At 51.9% G+C, this 16,722-nt stretch overlaps 1 protein-coding gene across 2 annotated transcripts in view; it reads left to right on the forward strand.

Annotated features, from left to right (window-relative positions):
* The window catches only part of Trappc9 (trafficking protein particle complex subunit 9), a 562,289-nt gene extending 550,046 nt beyond the window's left edge, over window positions 1-12,243 (forward strand). For both annotated transcript variants that reach the window (XM_045143193.1, XM_045143194.1), the window contains 2 exons: window positions 10,922-11,145; window positions 11,642-12,243. In XM_045143193.1, the coding sequence (XP_044999128.1) occupies window positions 10,922-11,145; window positions 11,642-11,809 (392 nt within the window). In that variant the 3' untranslated portion in view covers window positions 11,810-12,243. The remainder of the gene's footprint in view (window positions 1-10,921; window positions 11,146-11,641) is intronic.
* Window positions 12,244-16,722: the final 4,479 nt, after the last annotated feature.

A 16,722-nucleotide genomic window follows, 5' to 3' on the forward strand; every position in this document is an offset into this window, starting at 1 on the left:
ACACTGGGTGAAGGGGAGATCCTGCCCAACACCACATGCTGGGGACACGATGCCCTCTCATTTTCTTGGTCACCCTCAGTCCAGGTGAGTATGCCTAAGTAAGACTTGTCAAAGGTCAGGTAGCTAAGCTAACAGTGTCAGATGTAAGACTTAATGTGGCGACTAAGTAGAGTTACCACTGAGTCCCTTGGGAATTATGAGATTTCTGGAAGTAAGGAAGCTCCCAGTGGCCATGTTAGGGATTCCAATAGATGGATAAAAGATAGGCCAGAGTACAGCAGATGCTGGAGGCTTCCCATCCTGAGGGAAGAAAAGAACAAGCTAGAAAAATAAGGAGATATAAAGACTCCACAATGTTTCAATGGCGGATGGACAGATGGAAGATGATAGATGGATAATGAGGGGCTAGATAGTGGATGGAGAGATAGATGATGGATGAGTAGATGATGGATGGATGATAATCAGATGATGGGTAGACACTGGGCAGATGAGTGATGGACAGGTGGTTGGTAGAAAAAAGGAATGTGGCCAGGTATGAAGGTACGCATACTTACAATCTCAGCACCTGAGAGGCTGAGATAGGAAAGTCTCAGGTTCAGGACTAGCTGGGTTATATAGTGAGGCACAGCCTCAGGCAAAAGAAAAAAGCAATGTGTGTGGATGGATGGACGGTAAGTGTGTGTACATGGATGGGTAGATGGATAATCGTGGCAGATACATGGAGGATATGTGGTCTGGTGTTGAGTTTGTAAAGGAAGAAAAGAGAACATCCAGACCCTTGTTCTGATGTTGGGATGAAGGTATCTAGGTAGATGGCAGAAGCTGTGTGGGTCCCCCTAGTTAAGAACACCACAAAGCCAAGACCAGTAACCTTGGCAAACAAAACAGGCTCCCTATGACTCTGAAGTAGTAGTGGAGGCCAGTGGGCAGTGTGCAAGAAATGAGCCAGGGCCAGCATGGCACTTTCCTGCTATAATCCTGGGTGCTCATGGCTCAGTCTGGGTTCTGGAAGGGTCAAGTTTGCCTAAGATCCAAGGTTGAGTCTGATCTCAGGTGCTGAATGCTTGGCTCCCAGGCAGCCCTGGCTTCCAGACTCCTGTTCAGTGATGGCCACTGATCTTGTCCTGACAGAGTGCGCTGGGATTTCCAGTCCAAAGCCTGACAGAATTGGGCCAGAGGTTTTAAACATGCAGCCAGGTAGACTGCCTATATCATCCACTATGGCCTTTCTCCTGGAATGGGCTGTGCTCATTATATCGACCAGCTGGAATCAGGTTCGGGCCATTTATACCCTAGGGTGACCCCACAGCCAACTAGGCACTGCCTTCCCACTTACGGCTGTCTGTATCCCTGGGAAGGCCTCAGCTATGCCACCTGGCAGAGGATGTGGGCCCTGGTGCTAAAGTTGACTTTGCATGCCCCTCCTCAATGGTCACCGTCTCCAGAAAAGAAAAGCACAGCCCCAAGCCCTATGCCAGTGGTGCTGTCCAAGGAGAGAGGCCACCCCAAGGTCCAAGTGAGGCTTTGTAGAGAGGACCAAGGAGCGGGGGCAGAGCCGCTAACGGGAGCAGGTGGAGGGCTGCCTGGGAGGCAGGTGTCTGCTGTTTTTCAGACAAGTGTGAAAGGGAGAGATTGAAAGGGCAGAAACACTGGTGAGGGAGAGAGGAGTCGTTGAAGTTGTCAGTGCTGTTCTCAGAATGGTGTCTTTGCCTATCGCCACCATGCAGCAGACATAGGTTCCTTTTTCCTCCCTTGTCTCTCTTCTAGTTCCTGTCCCATGATCTGAGGTGCCAGTCCCAAAAGCAAAGCTTCACGTGAGACTTCACAGAGTCATGTCTCCAGAGCTCAGGTATCTCAGCGACAAGGATGTCTGACTCTGTGGAGCAGGGCTATGCCTGCCCTTACTGCTCCCACCCCACAACGTGGGGCCTCCAGACCTCCAAGTTCTCTGCTGACGGAGGAGGCCTTGGCTGCACACTGAGGACTGGGCTTTTTGGCACCTAAGTGCTGTGACAAGCAGGCCCGCTCTCGGGGCACTCCCTTACCAGCTGGTTTCTTACAGGGTTCTAGTGGAAGCTCCTTTCTGGAATTCCTGCCGGCCCCAAGTTCTGCCTTCCTGACGGTCCCACCCATGTTGGGGTGCCTCTCTCTTTCTCTTTAGTTGTCCTTTGAGCCTAGGGGTGGGTCGTAGAAGGGATGTGTTCAAGATCAGGTTGGGGAAGGGAATTATTCTCCCCTATATTCCAGACCAGGGACCATGCTCAGTACTTGCTTCCAGGGAAGCAGGGCTTGGTCTGTCTGCTGGGAGGTGAGAAATGACTTGGCAGCACCAGGTCTACAATGAGCACTGTCGCCAGAGAACATCACAGAACTAGGACAAAGTTTGCAGGAGCCCGGCGCAGGCCAAGTGGACGCATCCCAGTCACAGGGCCCAAGCCAAGGGGCTTGTATACATTTTGGTGCCCCGGGTAATTTGGATTGGGTGTTGGTTATCCCCTGCCTCTGTGTCTAAACACGAGTGGTCCGATCCATCACAGGCCACTGGAGCAGGGAAAGGTCCCTCACGGGCATTGCTAAGACTACTATGGGGAGAGAATTTCTTGCTTGCTGAGGGCTGTTGAATGGTGACTTAGTTGCTTGCTGAGGTGTAGAGTTGAAGTGAGAGGGACAATGTTCTGGCCAAATGTCACACGGCCAGCCACAAGGAAGCTCCGCGCTTAGTCTTCTGACCCCACTAGGATCTAGAATCTTAAGTTTGCTCAGCTGCCTACAACTCTGTTGATTCCAGAGAGAAGCTCTGTCCACACACCAAATGTCAGAGCTTTCTGTGCACCCCATCACCGATCCCTCAACCAACTTGGTATCGGTGCCCAACCAGAATAGGCTACCCTGACCCCAACAGCCTGGCCTGTGGGCATGCCTCCTCTGCAGCCAACCACCTCAACTCTCACTGCTCTACAGTGGCCACAATGCTGCACCCAGAGGTTGCCGAGGGCAGGGATGCACCAAGGGCCTCTGAGGATGGTCTGCATTAAGTCAGAGCTCCTCTAGGCAGGCACCCAGGGTCTCTGGGACTCAGGACTCTTTGTTATTTGAACATCACTCCAACCAGGCCTGAGTTCTGCCCTCCTTCCTCTCGTCATATACCCCTTACCTTTCTCAGAGGAGGGAATGGAGTGGAACTCTGGTGTTGGAAGGGCAGAGCAGTATCCTAGGCCCTGGATCTGCCTGAGCGTCCTACTTCTGTGACAATACCTGCCTGTAACCACACCAGTTCTGTGGGCTCACCTGAGGTCTTGACGATGGGACTCCCTGCCGTCATTGGAGGTAGTGGCCCACAGTGGCCATGGCTGCCAGCCAGCATGGGCACTAGAATGTAGCTGGCCAGAGCCTGTGGGTGGGCAGTTCTGGCCCTCCAGAGCTCACCTCTACACTTCTCGCCCCATGGGCTGGGACAAGGCTGGAGAGCCTCCCAAGAGAGGGCTGTACTCACACAGGCCGCCTCTCTGACTATTATTTGCCTTAATTTTAATTTAATTCCCTTTAATCTTTAATGAAAAGTTGTAAAAGTAAATTATTTACCCAGGAGAGGCGGCAGCTCCTCATGGTAATTACACATGTGGGTCTCCAGCAGCCCCTGCAGAATGAGGAAGCATCCTGCTTTATGAACTAATTAGCTGCCTCAATAACTGTTAAAAACGCATGCCATTTGGTGGATGGAGTGTGTGGTGCCAGCTCCTTGGAGCGCAGGCCATGGTGGGGGCTGAGCAGAAATGAGCCACCGTCTGGCTCCATTTGGGCTGCGAGACGATTCTGTAGGAGTCTGGGGGCTGGGGTGCCTGAATCACCCATCTTTTGTGCCACACTTCCACCTCTGAATCGGTCTTGGGCTCCATCAGTGAGGTAGTACAGAGTGAGGGATGTATCAGTGGCCATATGTTGGCACTGCCTTCCCAGACAGTGCATCCATTCATCTTTCATCAATCCGTCAGGCATCCCCCATTCCACCACCCATCCATCCTGCCATCAGACCCTCATCCTCACCTTGCCTCCTAATGCCTACTTATGCTTCCATACACTTCTCCAAATTCACTCAACACACAATAAAGTGACCACATAAAATGTAAAACATGGAGCTGGCAAGATGGCTCAGCGGTTAAGACACTTGCATTCCCCAGGACCCACATAAAGCCAGATACACAAGGTGGCACATGTGTCTGGAGTTCATTTGCAGTAGCTAGAGGCCCTGGCATGCCCATCCTCTTTCTCCCCCTTTCTCTCTCTCTCTCAAATAAATAAATACAATATTTAAAAATGAAAGGAAATAAAATGTAAAACACCCTTTGCCAAGGGAAACCACACTGGCACAATTGGTCAGGCTTTGGCGGAGTGAGCATTCAGGGGAAGCGCTGTGTATATGAGTGCAAGGAATATGTGTGTGTAGGGGGACAGCTGTGGGAACTAAACTCCTGGGGACTCATATGGTGCTGTCTTAGTCCAAGTCTGACTCTGAGCTTCCTGGCAGCTGAAGAGTTGGTTGAAAACCTGCCCAGTTGGTTGGCTAAGTGCCTAGCAACTAGCATGAGAGGCTAGGCCAGTCCTCACCAGAAGGTTAGGAATTACGGGGCCTGGGGTCCTTGTGCACGTGCTTCCCTCACAGGACAGCTCGCCGGGTGTCACTGCGGAGTGTGAAGACCGGCAGCTGGGTCTCTCCACAGAGTTCCCACTCACATCCCAGGCTGGGTGTCTCCATTTCCATGTGGACTATTTTTGCCTCATTGACAGAATGACGAAGCTTCTTGATCCATTCCAAAGCCAAGCCTCTTCGTGATCAAATCCGGACGTAAAGCAAGGATCACCCAGGATCCATGTTGACTAGAAAAATGTGTGTGTTCTGGAATTCCAGTGTTCTTAGGTCTAGCAGACTTGGTGGGCTTGAGCACCTGGCTTCTGGAATGTTCACGTCTTCTGCTTTGCTCTTCAGTCCATACCTCTTATCTCAAAGAGGCCTTTTGCCCCGGGTGTGTACCTCGCACCTGCCTTCCTCTGGCCACCAGAGGCAGGAGAATGGAGCTGTGGCCGAGGAAGGGGGGACAGACTCACAAAGGCCTGCGGCTGTGGAGGGGACATAACCCTCTAGGGGCCAGATATGGGCGTCACGTGCTAAAGCAGGAGTAAGGTGATGAGGAGTAGGCCAGTTGGGCAGGAACCACGGGCTGTTCTTCCACCACTGAAAGGAGATTTGTGTGCAGCTCTGACCCCGCTGATGTCTCAGATGTTTCCCCAGGCCCTAAGGGATCCAGCCATACAGCCCTGCCCAGCACACTTGGGCCCTGGACACACACCAGTGGGAAACACTAACTCTAAACACTACCCACCCTAGTCACAGGTGCTGCACTCCCCAGAACACAACAGTCAACTTCTGGAAGTTCGTGCATGGCTTAGAGCCACTGCTGGTGGTGGGCTCCCTGTCCCGAGGATTGGTTCAGCTATTTGGCACATGGTCTCTGGGTGCCATGAGGCTCTGACTGCCTTGGCTCAGGTGCCTAGTTCCCACATTCATGCAAACAGGAAAGATAGCTGTGGACCTGCTGTGCCTGATTCCTACTGTGGGCCCTTGCAACCTTGGCATCTAGTCTTACTGGCCCCATGGACTTGCTCTTGGCTTTTGCCTTACTCTGGGTGTGCTCAAAGAGAGAGCCTCCCATCAGAGTGCACCCCCACTCCATCAGGATCAAGATGGAGACCAAGAGCACTGATACCAGCCTGGACCCTGTAAGGAACTTGCCAAGATGATGGCAAGCAGTCATCCCCAACCTCAGCCTGGCATGGACCAAGTGCCAGGCAGCAAGGCCATTTATGTGTTATGGGAAATACAAATGAAACTCACAAGCTAGTGCCACCTCTCAGTGCTAGGATGTGCCATCAGAAGGGCAGAGGGATGAGAGCAAGTATGGCAGGAAGTAAAGAAGCTGAGCTTGGGCATTGTGGTGGCGACAGGCAGTGCCAGGGTGTGGTGGTTTGAATGCATGGCTCTGTAGACTCAGGAGTTTTATTAAGACTGAGCTTGCAACCTTAATCTCCAGTGGATGGAACCCTGCTGGGGGAAGAGGCATGTCAGTGGGGAAGGGCCTTAGTCCAGCCCTACTAGGTATGTCCAGAGCAGTTTGGAGCTCTAGCTTCATGTTCTTGCTGGTGGTGGCCTTTCTCTCTCTCTCTCTCTCTCTCCCTCCCTCCCTCCTTCTCTGTTGTGACATATGATGGAGTGAGCCAGCTTCTGCCATTGATAGAACTTTCCTGGATTCTGTAATCCTAAAATAAACCCTATCCCTCCATAAGCTGCTCCTGGTCAGGTGTTTGTCCAGCAATACAAAAGTACCTGCAACACAGGGCTACCCAGGGACACAGTGCAGTTCGTGCCCAGAGAGTCCCCCGTCGAGCACACCCCGGAGAGGAGAGGCACAAACCTTTCCATATGAAAGCTTGTCACAGGCTTCCCTGAGTGGGTGCCGTTGGTGCCCAGCAGCAGGGCATCACACGTCCTGAGAAGACTGAATGTTGACACTGGTTGCCACAAGCATGAGCAGGAGAATCAGTGTGCCGAATGCGAGGAGCCAGCCACAGGCCACCACTTCCGTGAGAGGACTGGGTGGTCTGGAATGATAAACAGAGAGCTTAGGGCTTCTTTCTGAAGTGATGAGAATACCGTAACACTGATGGTGGTCGTGCAGATCCATGGACACTAAGAGCCACTGAGTTGTGCACTGTAGCTGGGTGAATTGTGTGTCATGTAACACCTCAGCCTAGCTTCTAGAAATACAACTTAGGCCTGGAGTCCGGGCTTCCATGAGAATTCAGCACCCTGGAGCAGCGCCAAACTTAGCTGCACATTGTCTTCACCCGAGAAAGGGGTCAGGCAGGTCCCCGCCCTGACGGCATCATCCAGGGCCTGTAGGACATGTTCCCTCAGAGCCGCAGGACTGGCTGGAACTTCCACCCTCACTCACCGGCTGGAGGACAGCATGCAGAGTAGCCCCAGGGAGGGCGCAGTGAGCTTCTGGCTCTCTACCTGACTCTGGGGCTCCTCCTTGGGGAAACCCCTGAGATCCTGGCACAGTGGAGCAAAGGTGCCCAGGACTGTCCAGCTAGACCTCTGTGTCTCCACTCACCCAGCCCTGCCCTCTGCATGCCAGGGCTGCTCCAGCCCTTCCTGCATGAAAGGAGGGGGAATCCTGAGGCTCCTAGGTAGGGCCCTGCCCCACAATGGAGACCTAGCCCTCATGAGTGATTCTAAGAATGGGGCCACAGGGCCCCAGTCAGGCACCGCTACCAGAAGTGTGCCACGCTCATAGCCACGCCCATGTCCCTCTTGACTCCCATTATCTTGAACACTTCTAGGACTGCTTCCAAGCCCACCAGTGTCCAGTCCCTGGCTCCGGCCTGTGTGCATCCTGCAGCTCACGTCCCCGCTGCCCCTCCAAGCCCTGAAAAATCACTAGTCAGTCAAGCTGTGCCTGTCTGTGTCCTAGGAGGGCATGAGGGCTGTGTGGCCATGTCAGGCAGGTGGGACCACATAAGACGCATTGAGCTCCAGGCAGAACCTTGGGGCAGCCCAGCCTCCCTGCCCACTATGCCATGCCCCTGTCCTCCAGAGGTAGACCCTGCCAGTCTGTCCTCCTATTTTGATTTCTAGTCTGGGTTCCTGCAGAGACTGTGATCCTTCCCCCTCATGCTGCAAGAAAAAGTATGGCAGCAACTGCAGAAGCACTTCTGGGCCTGATGAATGAAACCCTTACTCTGGCTGGTATTCGATGTGGGGAGAAGCACTGGGGTGAGGACTGAAAAGGAATGTGGGCCCATCTAATGCTATCAGAAAAGAGCCGCCCTTTCTCTGCAGGCTCTTACCACACGTGCTTTTCCTATATCAATTCTGCCCTCAATGAAAGGACATACCATCTATAATCTGGGTAAGATCACAACAGGGACCTATGGACTGGCACAAGTCCACCACCTGAAAGGAGTTTCAGGGTTGAAGCTCCAGTTCCTTAATGATGCAGGTAGAACATGGGAGTGTGAACTTGAAAGGGGTCAGGCATGGATGGGAATAGTGGGTCCAGGGTTTGAACTGGGCACCAAGTTCTCTTGCTGACTATTTGGTAGAGGACCATAAGGAAGGAGCTACAGATGCACAGGCCCTGGGGTAGGGAAGGTGTGCTGAGGAAACATCACAGACAGTGTGAGGGATGGAGCACACTGGCTCTATGCCCCAGGAGGCCACAAGGACCAAACTGATGAGTCAAACTCTCCTGTCATCCTCATACAACCCTGCTTACAGTGGTTCTGATCTGACTTTGTGTACAGAGGAGGAATGTGAGGCCCAGAGAGGCATGAGTTATCATGACCCCATGGGAAGATAGTAGGGGTCTGAACCACCAATTGCTCCCTCTGTCTCCTGACATAAGCCCCCTCCTCCACCTTCCACCACAGCCAGAGGTACTGGGGGGAGCCAAAGCCCTTTACAGCTGGTCTCTTCCACCAGGGCAGCTTCATTCAGGCCAGGAACAAGGAAGTAGAGGGTAACATGGAGCACATCCCCCACCCAGCCAGACCTGGAGTCCAGGAGGCAGAAGGGCAGTGTGCTGATCCGTGGCCCAGGGCCAGGAACAAACTGGCTGGCCAGAGAGGGATCTGCACCACAGTACAGGGACACATCACAGGTGTCCTTACCTGACCCAGGGACCAACTAGCCAGGCTGTTGCATTCCCATAGACATCCCCTCCCTCCCTCACAGGGCCACCTGCTCTGTCTTGTCTTGTTACAGTGTCCACTGGGCCCATTGCATGCCTATTTTTTTTTTTGCAGTCACAGGCTGAGGGGGTATAGGGCATTCGGCCTTCTGGGATGCCTCCTCTGCCCCCTGGCTCGCTCCTTGGGGTATAAACAGAGGTGACACTGGGAAAGCCCTGGGTAGAATGGCCTCTGAGCTGCCTGACCTGGTGTGACATTGTCCATCCTGTGCTCCCAGCATCATCTTAGCAGGCTGGGGAGCTGGTTAGCGTGTTGACAGCATACAGCATACTTGACCCCCGCATGGGTCACTGAGGCACCTCAAAGCCTGACTCAGTGGGAGGCTGTCTCAAGGCGGACCTTGCTTTTCTGCTAGATGAGGCATTGCAGGCCCTGCCCCCGGTCAGAGAAGGGCATGGACACCACTGTGGCCCATTAGTGCTGATGGCGCTAGCTGCCTGTCTTCTTGGAACATCTTCTCACCCCACAGCCTTGTCCATCACCAGGCATCATGACTCTGCTCGGGGCAGGACCCAGGAGGCAGACCTGTATCCTCCCCCAGCGTGAGAGTGTTGCTTTCTCCCCAGCAAGCACGGTGTTCTTGTGTCCACAACTGTGCAGTGAAGATCGCTGTTGTAGCTCTTGATAGCAGGCATTGTGGGTAATAGACACTGGGTGAGCAGCAGTCCCAGTGTACCTGTACCTGAGGGCTTCCTAGTGGAGAACAGCCCTGGGTAAACTGGGGTGGTTGTCTACCTGAAGCAAGCCAGAGCATCCAGATTGCCTGAAGCACCCCTTGCCTTGGCAGCGGCAGGGGCAGGAAAGCTGCTGGTTACTGATGGGCGAGAGCCTCCCCCTCACTCCCGGACTGAAAGGGTAGACCACTGCCCTGGCTTAGAAGAGCAGGAGGCTCCATGGACAGGCTGAGGAGTGGGCCCACAGCAGGGTCCCCAGCATGACAAGGTAGAGACAAGGCTAAGATCCTGTCTGGCTTCCTGTTCAGCTAGTGGCCACCCTCCCTACTGCCCCTGCTACCCTAGTTTGACCTTGGGTCCCAGGTTGCTGCTTGTAGAGGAGAAGGGTCCCCTGGGAATTATTTGCCCTGGGGAAGCTGGCCTTAGGAACACCTGTCTTGGGCTTGCAGAATGAGGGCTGGAGAGAGTTAATGTGCAGGCGGGGGTGAGGGACAAATGAGCCACAGCCCTGGCAGCCCACACAGTCCTTTGCAAAGAGAACAGGAGCGAGCCATAAGGAGCTAACCAGCCTGCAACTGGTTTGCAGGTCATCGTCTCACTCCGTTCATGGAAGCAGCCACCGGGACCACAGCAACCCCTGCTCTTCCTGTTGCTCCCATTTAATCCAAGAGGTTCCGAGTGTACCTGGTCGGGCTCACTGCCCAGGAAGCATGGCTGAGACCTGTGCAAAGCAGAGGCAGAGGGGGAGAGAGGGCTCAAGGACTGCTGGGTGTTTTCTCCACGGGGCTACGTGTGTCAAACTGAGTCTGGGGGCATATTTGTCACCTGTGCTGTTCCCTAGATGCACATCCCTCAAGCACCATGTGACAAGGTGAGAGCAGGACCGTGCTGCAGCGGAGCCTCTCCAGAGACGCATTTCTAGAACTCACACAGACCATACTCTTACGCTGTGTGTCATGCGTTGGTTATGTTATCTGTACATCTCAGCTCCATTTATCAGAAGAGGAGACTGAAGTTCAGAAGAGGTAGTGACGGGCCGCACAGAAGGAGGCAGGCACAGCCAGGTCCCCCAGTCCCAGCTACGGGCTCATCAGAGCACAACAGCGGGTAAATAGAACAGCTCATCCTTGCTGTGTCTGCTGTGTGCCGGCTGTCACCGGAAATGGACTGTAGATAGTGCTGAGGGACCCCACTCCCCAGCTAACCTCAGCCAGGTTAAAAACTCAGACCAGCCGGTCCTGTACATCCATTGGTGTTGGTTATGGCTAAATCAGAGTTTTGAGGACAAATTATACTCTGTTCCCCAATACTGGTCTCTGCAGGACCTCAGAAGAGCAGGGACCAGTCGCATCGAATATGTGTCCCCAGGATTCTGGCTGCCACCGACAGGGAAGGCAAGGAATAGGTAGACCTCTTGTAACCATTGGTATCCCTTGCAGACATACTGGTGGACGGGCAGCCGTGTGACTGTGAGGCAGCAGCTGCCTGTCAGGTTGGTGACCCTGTGCGGTTGGAGGTGCGGCTGACCAACCGGAGCCCCCACAGCGTGGGACCCTTCGCCCTCACTGTGGTCCCCTTCCAAGACCACCAGAATGGCGTGCACAATTACAACCTGCATGATGTCATATCCTTCGTGGGTTCCAGCACCTTCTATTTGGATGCGGTAAGTACCAGGGGCAGAGCAGTCTCTTAAGTGCCAGCCACACGGCCTAGGCCTCTGTGGTCCTCTTCCCCTTACCCAGGTGGTGCACCTCAGGTCATTGTGCCTGGTGAACTTGTTAGGGCTACTGCCCAACTCACTGTGTGCAAATCAGCCCCCGGCTGCTCATGTGAGCACTGCCCCACTTTCACCCTCAGCTCCTCCCTGCCCAACCCCAGAGGAACTGTTCAACCACCTAGCAGGATGCACGCTCAGCTCCGCCCACCTGCACCCCAGCTCCCTCCCACTCTTCTCTCCTCAAGCCCCCAAACCACGCAGGAAGAAAGAATGAAAGTTCATTCCAAAGATGAAAGCCAGGCCAGAGAGGCATGCTGACGTGTCCCTGGCACATAGCAAAGAAGCTATGGAGGAGCCAGGCCACCGTGTGACCCCCCCTCCCCCCGCTTGGATCTCCCAGTGGCTTCGGGGGTTGGGCTCATGTCTCTTTCTCCCCCACCAGGTACAGCCATCGGGTCAGTCAGCCTGCCTTGGGGCCCTCCTCTTCCTCTACACGGGGGATTTCTTCCTCCACATCCGCTTCCACGAAGACAGCAAGAGGAAGGAACTGCCGCAGTCCTGGTTCTGCCTGCCCAGCGTACATGTGCGTGCCCTGGAGGCCTCGGGCTGAGCCCGCTGGTCTTCAGTCCCGCAGCAGAGGGGACACAGCCTATGAAGGAGCGCATGCCTGCCCCACTGTGTCTCCTCCTCCTTGTACCACGCCCCGCCATCCTCCCTGCTCCCTCTGCTGTCTTTTCTGTTCCCAGCCCACTTCGCTAACTGACACCAGACGCAGTGCAGGTCTGGGTCTGCTCCGTGGCCCCAGGTATGGAGGTCCTCCCTGATCCGCTGCCCCCCTTTGACCTTAGGAAGAAATGATGAACCAGTATGAGTCCCCTTTCAGCTCTTAGGTCTCCTGAGACTGACTTCCTCAAGGGTAGCATGTGTGGGTGACCAAGTCAAACAGGTGTCTGGATGTTCCCTGCCTGCTGGGCTCTGGGCTCTAGGCCTGTGTATCCATGTTGTTCAGTTCTTCAATAAAGGTCCTGTCTTGCTCTCCTGGCATTGTGTGTGCTTTTCTTGCTGCTGTGATAAAAGCAACTGAGGATTTATTTCAGCCCATAGTTTGAGGGGATACAGTCCATCCTGGTGTGGCAGACATGCTGCAGGAGTAAGCAACAGTTGGTCACATTGCACCCACATCCATGAAGTAGACCCCTGGTCACATTACACCCACATCCAGGAAGTAGACCCCTGGTCACATTGCTCCCACATCCAGGAAGTAGACCCCTGGTCACATTGCACCCGCATCCAGGAAGTAGACCCCTGGGCACATTGCACCCGCATCCAGGAAGTAGATCCCTGGGCACATTACACCCACATCCATGAAGTAGACCCCTGGTCACATTGCACCCACATCCAGGAAGTAGACCCCTGGGCACATTACACCCACATCCAGGAAGTAGACCCCTGGGCACATTGCACCCACATCCAGGTAGTAGACCCCTGGTCACATTGCACCCGCATCCAGGAAGTAGACCCCTGGTCACATTGCACCCACATCCAGGAAGTAGACCCCTGGTCACATTGCTCCCGCATCCAGGAAGTAGACCCCTGGGCACATCGCACCCGCATCCAGGAAGTAGACCCCTGGTCACATCGCTCCCGCATCCAGGAAGTAGACCCCTGGGCACATTGCACCCACATCCAGGAAGTAGACCCCTGGTCACATTGCACCCACATCCAGGAAGTAGACCCCTGGTCACATTGCTCCCGCATCCAGGAAGTAGACCCCTGGTCACATTGCGCTCACATCCAGGAAGTAGACCCCTGGTCACATTACACCCACATCCATGAAGTAGACCCCTGGTCACATTGCACCCACATCCAGGAAGTAGACCCCTGGGCACATTACACCCACATCCAGGAAGTAGACCCCTGGTCACATTGCACCCGCATCCAGGAAGTAGACCCCTGGGCACATTGCACCCATATCCAGGAAGTAGATCCCTGGTCACATTGCACCCGCATCCAGGAAGTAGATCCCTGGTCACATTGCACCCGCATCCAGGAAGTAGACCCCTGGTTACATTGCACCCGCATCCAGGAAGTAGACCCCTGGTCACATTACACCCACATCCAGGAAGTAGACCCCTGGTCACATTACACCCACATCCAGGAAGTAGACCACTGGTCACTTTGCTCCCACATCCAGGAAGTAGACCCCTGGTCACATTGTACCCACATCCAGGAAGTAGACCACTGATCACATTGTACCCATATCCCGGAAGTAGACCACTGATCACATTGCTTTCACATCCAGGAAATAGACCACTGGTCACATTGTACCCATATCCAGGAAGTAGACCACTGGTCACATTGCTTCCACATCCAGGAAGTAGACCTAGATATATGCTCAGATCACTTTCCCCCTTTTTTGCAGTCTGGGACCCCAGCCCATGGAGTGTACCCATGGTTACAATAGGTCTTACCATCTTACTAAATCTAGAAAATCCTTCACAGATGTGTCTAGACATTTTTCCCAGTGTTTAACTCCTGTTGGGGTGACCTCCCAGATCGAGCATCTGAGACCTGATCTTGTGTCAGCTCACAGCCCTTCTGGTTCTAGGGCCACACAGTCCACGGCCCGCCCATTGCAGTGCAGACCTGGTAGAGGCGTCCTGGGCCTGGGGTCTCTTTTTTCCTATGGCAATGAAGAGAAAACAATGCTGGCCATGGCCCCTCCTCTCTGTGACTGTGTGGGCTGACTGCCTTCCCCAGGCTTGTTTCCTCAGAGCAGCAACTGTTGCATTCTGAAGCCTGAAACTCACTAGGAAGAGTGAGAGTCCAGTAGATTTTGTTTGAGGGTCTAGATTCTACCTTCACTACTTGTTAACTCTGTGACCTGAGACACATGACTGAACTTTGAGCCTTAATATTTTAACATTCCAAATAAAGTTAGAAATGTTTATTTCAAGGCACTTTTACTTTTTTAATAATTTTAATTCTTATTTATTAGAGAGAGAGAGAATGAATGGATGCACCAGGGGCTCTAGCCATTGCAAACGAACTCCAGACATATGCACCACCTTGTGTATCTGGCTTATGTGGGTCCTGGGGAATCGAACCTGGGTCCCTCTGGCTTTGCAGCAAAATGCCTTAACCACTAAGCCATCTTTCGTGCCCTCATAGGCACTCTTGCATTACCAGTTTATTGGTTTAATTTTGATTCCCTAGCAATGCTCCAGTACATACTGGTTCTCTCCTCCCCACCTCATCCCTTTTCTTTATAATCATGTCTAAATGTCCCACCATGCCTGAAATTCTACCTCCTCCAGGGACATTTAACATCTGGCATTGCTGGGCTCCATTAGTTTCTTTACATGGACTAATTTCTTAGCTAACATGCAACAGAAAGCAGACCTTTTTGGCACAAAAAGTTCACAGAGGAAAGGGACTAGATAGCGAAGAAGTAAACTCTCTGTCACCATTGGTATTCAAGTGTAGAATGGACCTGATCTGTGATGTTTTTCAAAAAGAGTTAAGCATCATATGGAGGTTGAGTCTACCAGGCCAGAAAACCACAGCCATTCTCATATCTCAAGAGGCAGTCCTGGTCCCTGTAAGCAGGAACAAAAATCAGATACATGTGGCCACGTGGCTCTTGGGACTACAAAATAATGTAAAAGAGTAAATTATGAGTGTAGAACAAGAATTTCCAACACAAGTGGCCTAGAGGTCCAGACAATGCTTGCTGCTGAACTCAACTGGAAAAGATGAAATCTATCTAGAGACTACACATGTTTGCATTTGTGAACTCATAGGGCAGTAAGAATATTGGGCCTGTGTAGGGACAAAATCCAGAAAGTGCTGCTGGGTCCTGAGGCCACTTTTGCTCTGAGGGTTTTGGACAAAGTAAAAGCATCAGTTTTCACAACTCCACAAAATAGAGGGAAGGAAGATAGAGCTCACCTTCTGGGGAACTGAAGAGGAAGCTTGTGTCCACTAGACTGGGAGCCAAACGGTGATGCCTTCAGTAAACGGAAAGCAGAGAACAATCATCTCCTTATTTACCCGAGGAGTAGAAATAAAGACACCCCATCCTTACCTGCTGCCTTCAACCCAAGAAATTCAGTCTTCCTTAAGTGTCTTCCTGAACCTCAAGTTATTTAATTTCAGAGTGGTTTGAAATAGCATCCCGTCACATGCATATACTATCCTTTCTGAAGGGCTCCACAGTTATCCCAAAAGGACAAGGATTTCCACAAGGAAAATGAATAATTCAGTTTTAAAAGCAGTCATTAAATCTACTATAAAACAATTATTTGTGAGAGCAGGCAAAACAAAATCAATGGATATAAGCCTGGAAATAAATCAGATAGTGGCATCGAGGACATGGACTATGAGTGTGGTTGGTGATTGATCTGAGAAATGAAAAAAAGAAAATTAAAGTGGGTAAAGAGCTAGAACACCAAAAAAAATAGCTACCTGCCATATCCGAGGAACAGAATTGAAGTGAGATTACTAACGACCATCTGAAGAGCAGCATAATACAGCTCAAGAACAAAGCAGAGAATGGAAGATGGAACTCGAGACAGCTTTGAAAATGTAGCCCAGGAAGACCAGAAAATGTGAGAGAGGCCCAAGAAAACACGAAGGATACCACAGGAAACTCTTCTGTGTATGTCCTGAGAGTTCCCAGAAGAAAGGGTCAAGCAAACGGAGACAAGTGGTTCAAGAAATAATGACTGAGGACTTCTCAGAAGCAATAAGTACCCAAATCCACAGATTCCAGAAGCTCAACAAATCCCAAGCAGAATAGCATTTAAAAGACACAATGTACACACCATCATTTCACAAGACCTGATGTAAGGGTATGACCTTGAAAGGGGGTGGAAAGGTAAGACAACAGCCTGGAAATAAGTAGCAAACCCATCAATAGATGACTTCTCCCTGACAACAGTGGGCACCCAAAGACAGTGGAATAGAATCTGAGAATAAAGTGACAAGAATTTTCTGCAGGTGAAATGAAGACAGTGTAATGTAAACAAAGATTGAGGTTTATTTTCAATCATCAAAATTTCATTAGAAGGATTTCAAAAGAATGAACTGCAGGCATAAAAACATTGATTCCAGATGGAATGTCAGAGATGCAGAGAAAGAAGGATAAGCAAGGTAGTAAACAGATGAGGAAATCTAAGTAAAATCTACTGTATAAGCAATGATAATTGAATTATAATAACAGAAATAGTGGGAGCAACACTTGGTGGAATTAACAAGTATAGAAAAAAGGTACATTGAGGCTGATGACTACAGTGAAGTTAGTTTTAAAATGCTCTGACTTGGGCTGGAGAGATGGGTCAGCAGTTAAGGGTGCTTGTTTGAGAAGCCTTATGGCCTGGGTTCAGTTCCCCAGTACCCACATAAAGCCAGATGCACAAAGTGGCACATGTGTCTGGAGTTCGTTCACAGTGGCTGGAAGCCCTGGTGTGCCCATATTCATTCTCTCTTACCTGCCTCTATCTTTGTCTCAAACAAATAAAT

This window comes from Jaculus jaculus, chromosome 2 (genome assembly GCF_020740685.1).
Source record: "Jaculus jaculus isolate mJacJac1 chromosome 2, mJacJac1.mat.Y.cur, whole genome shotgun sequence".
Classification (NCBI taxonomy): domain Eukaryota; kingdom Metazoa; phylum Chordata; class Mammalia; order Rodentia; family Dipodidae; genus Jaculus; species Jaculus jaculus.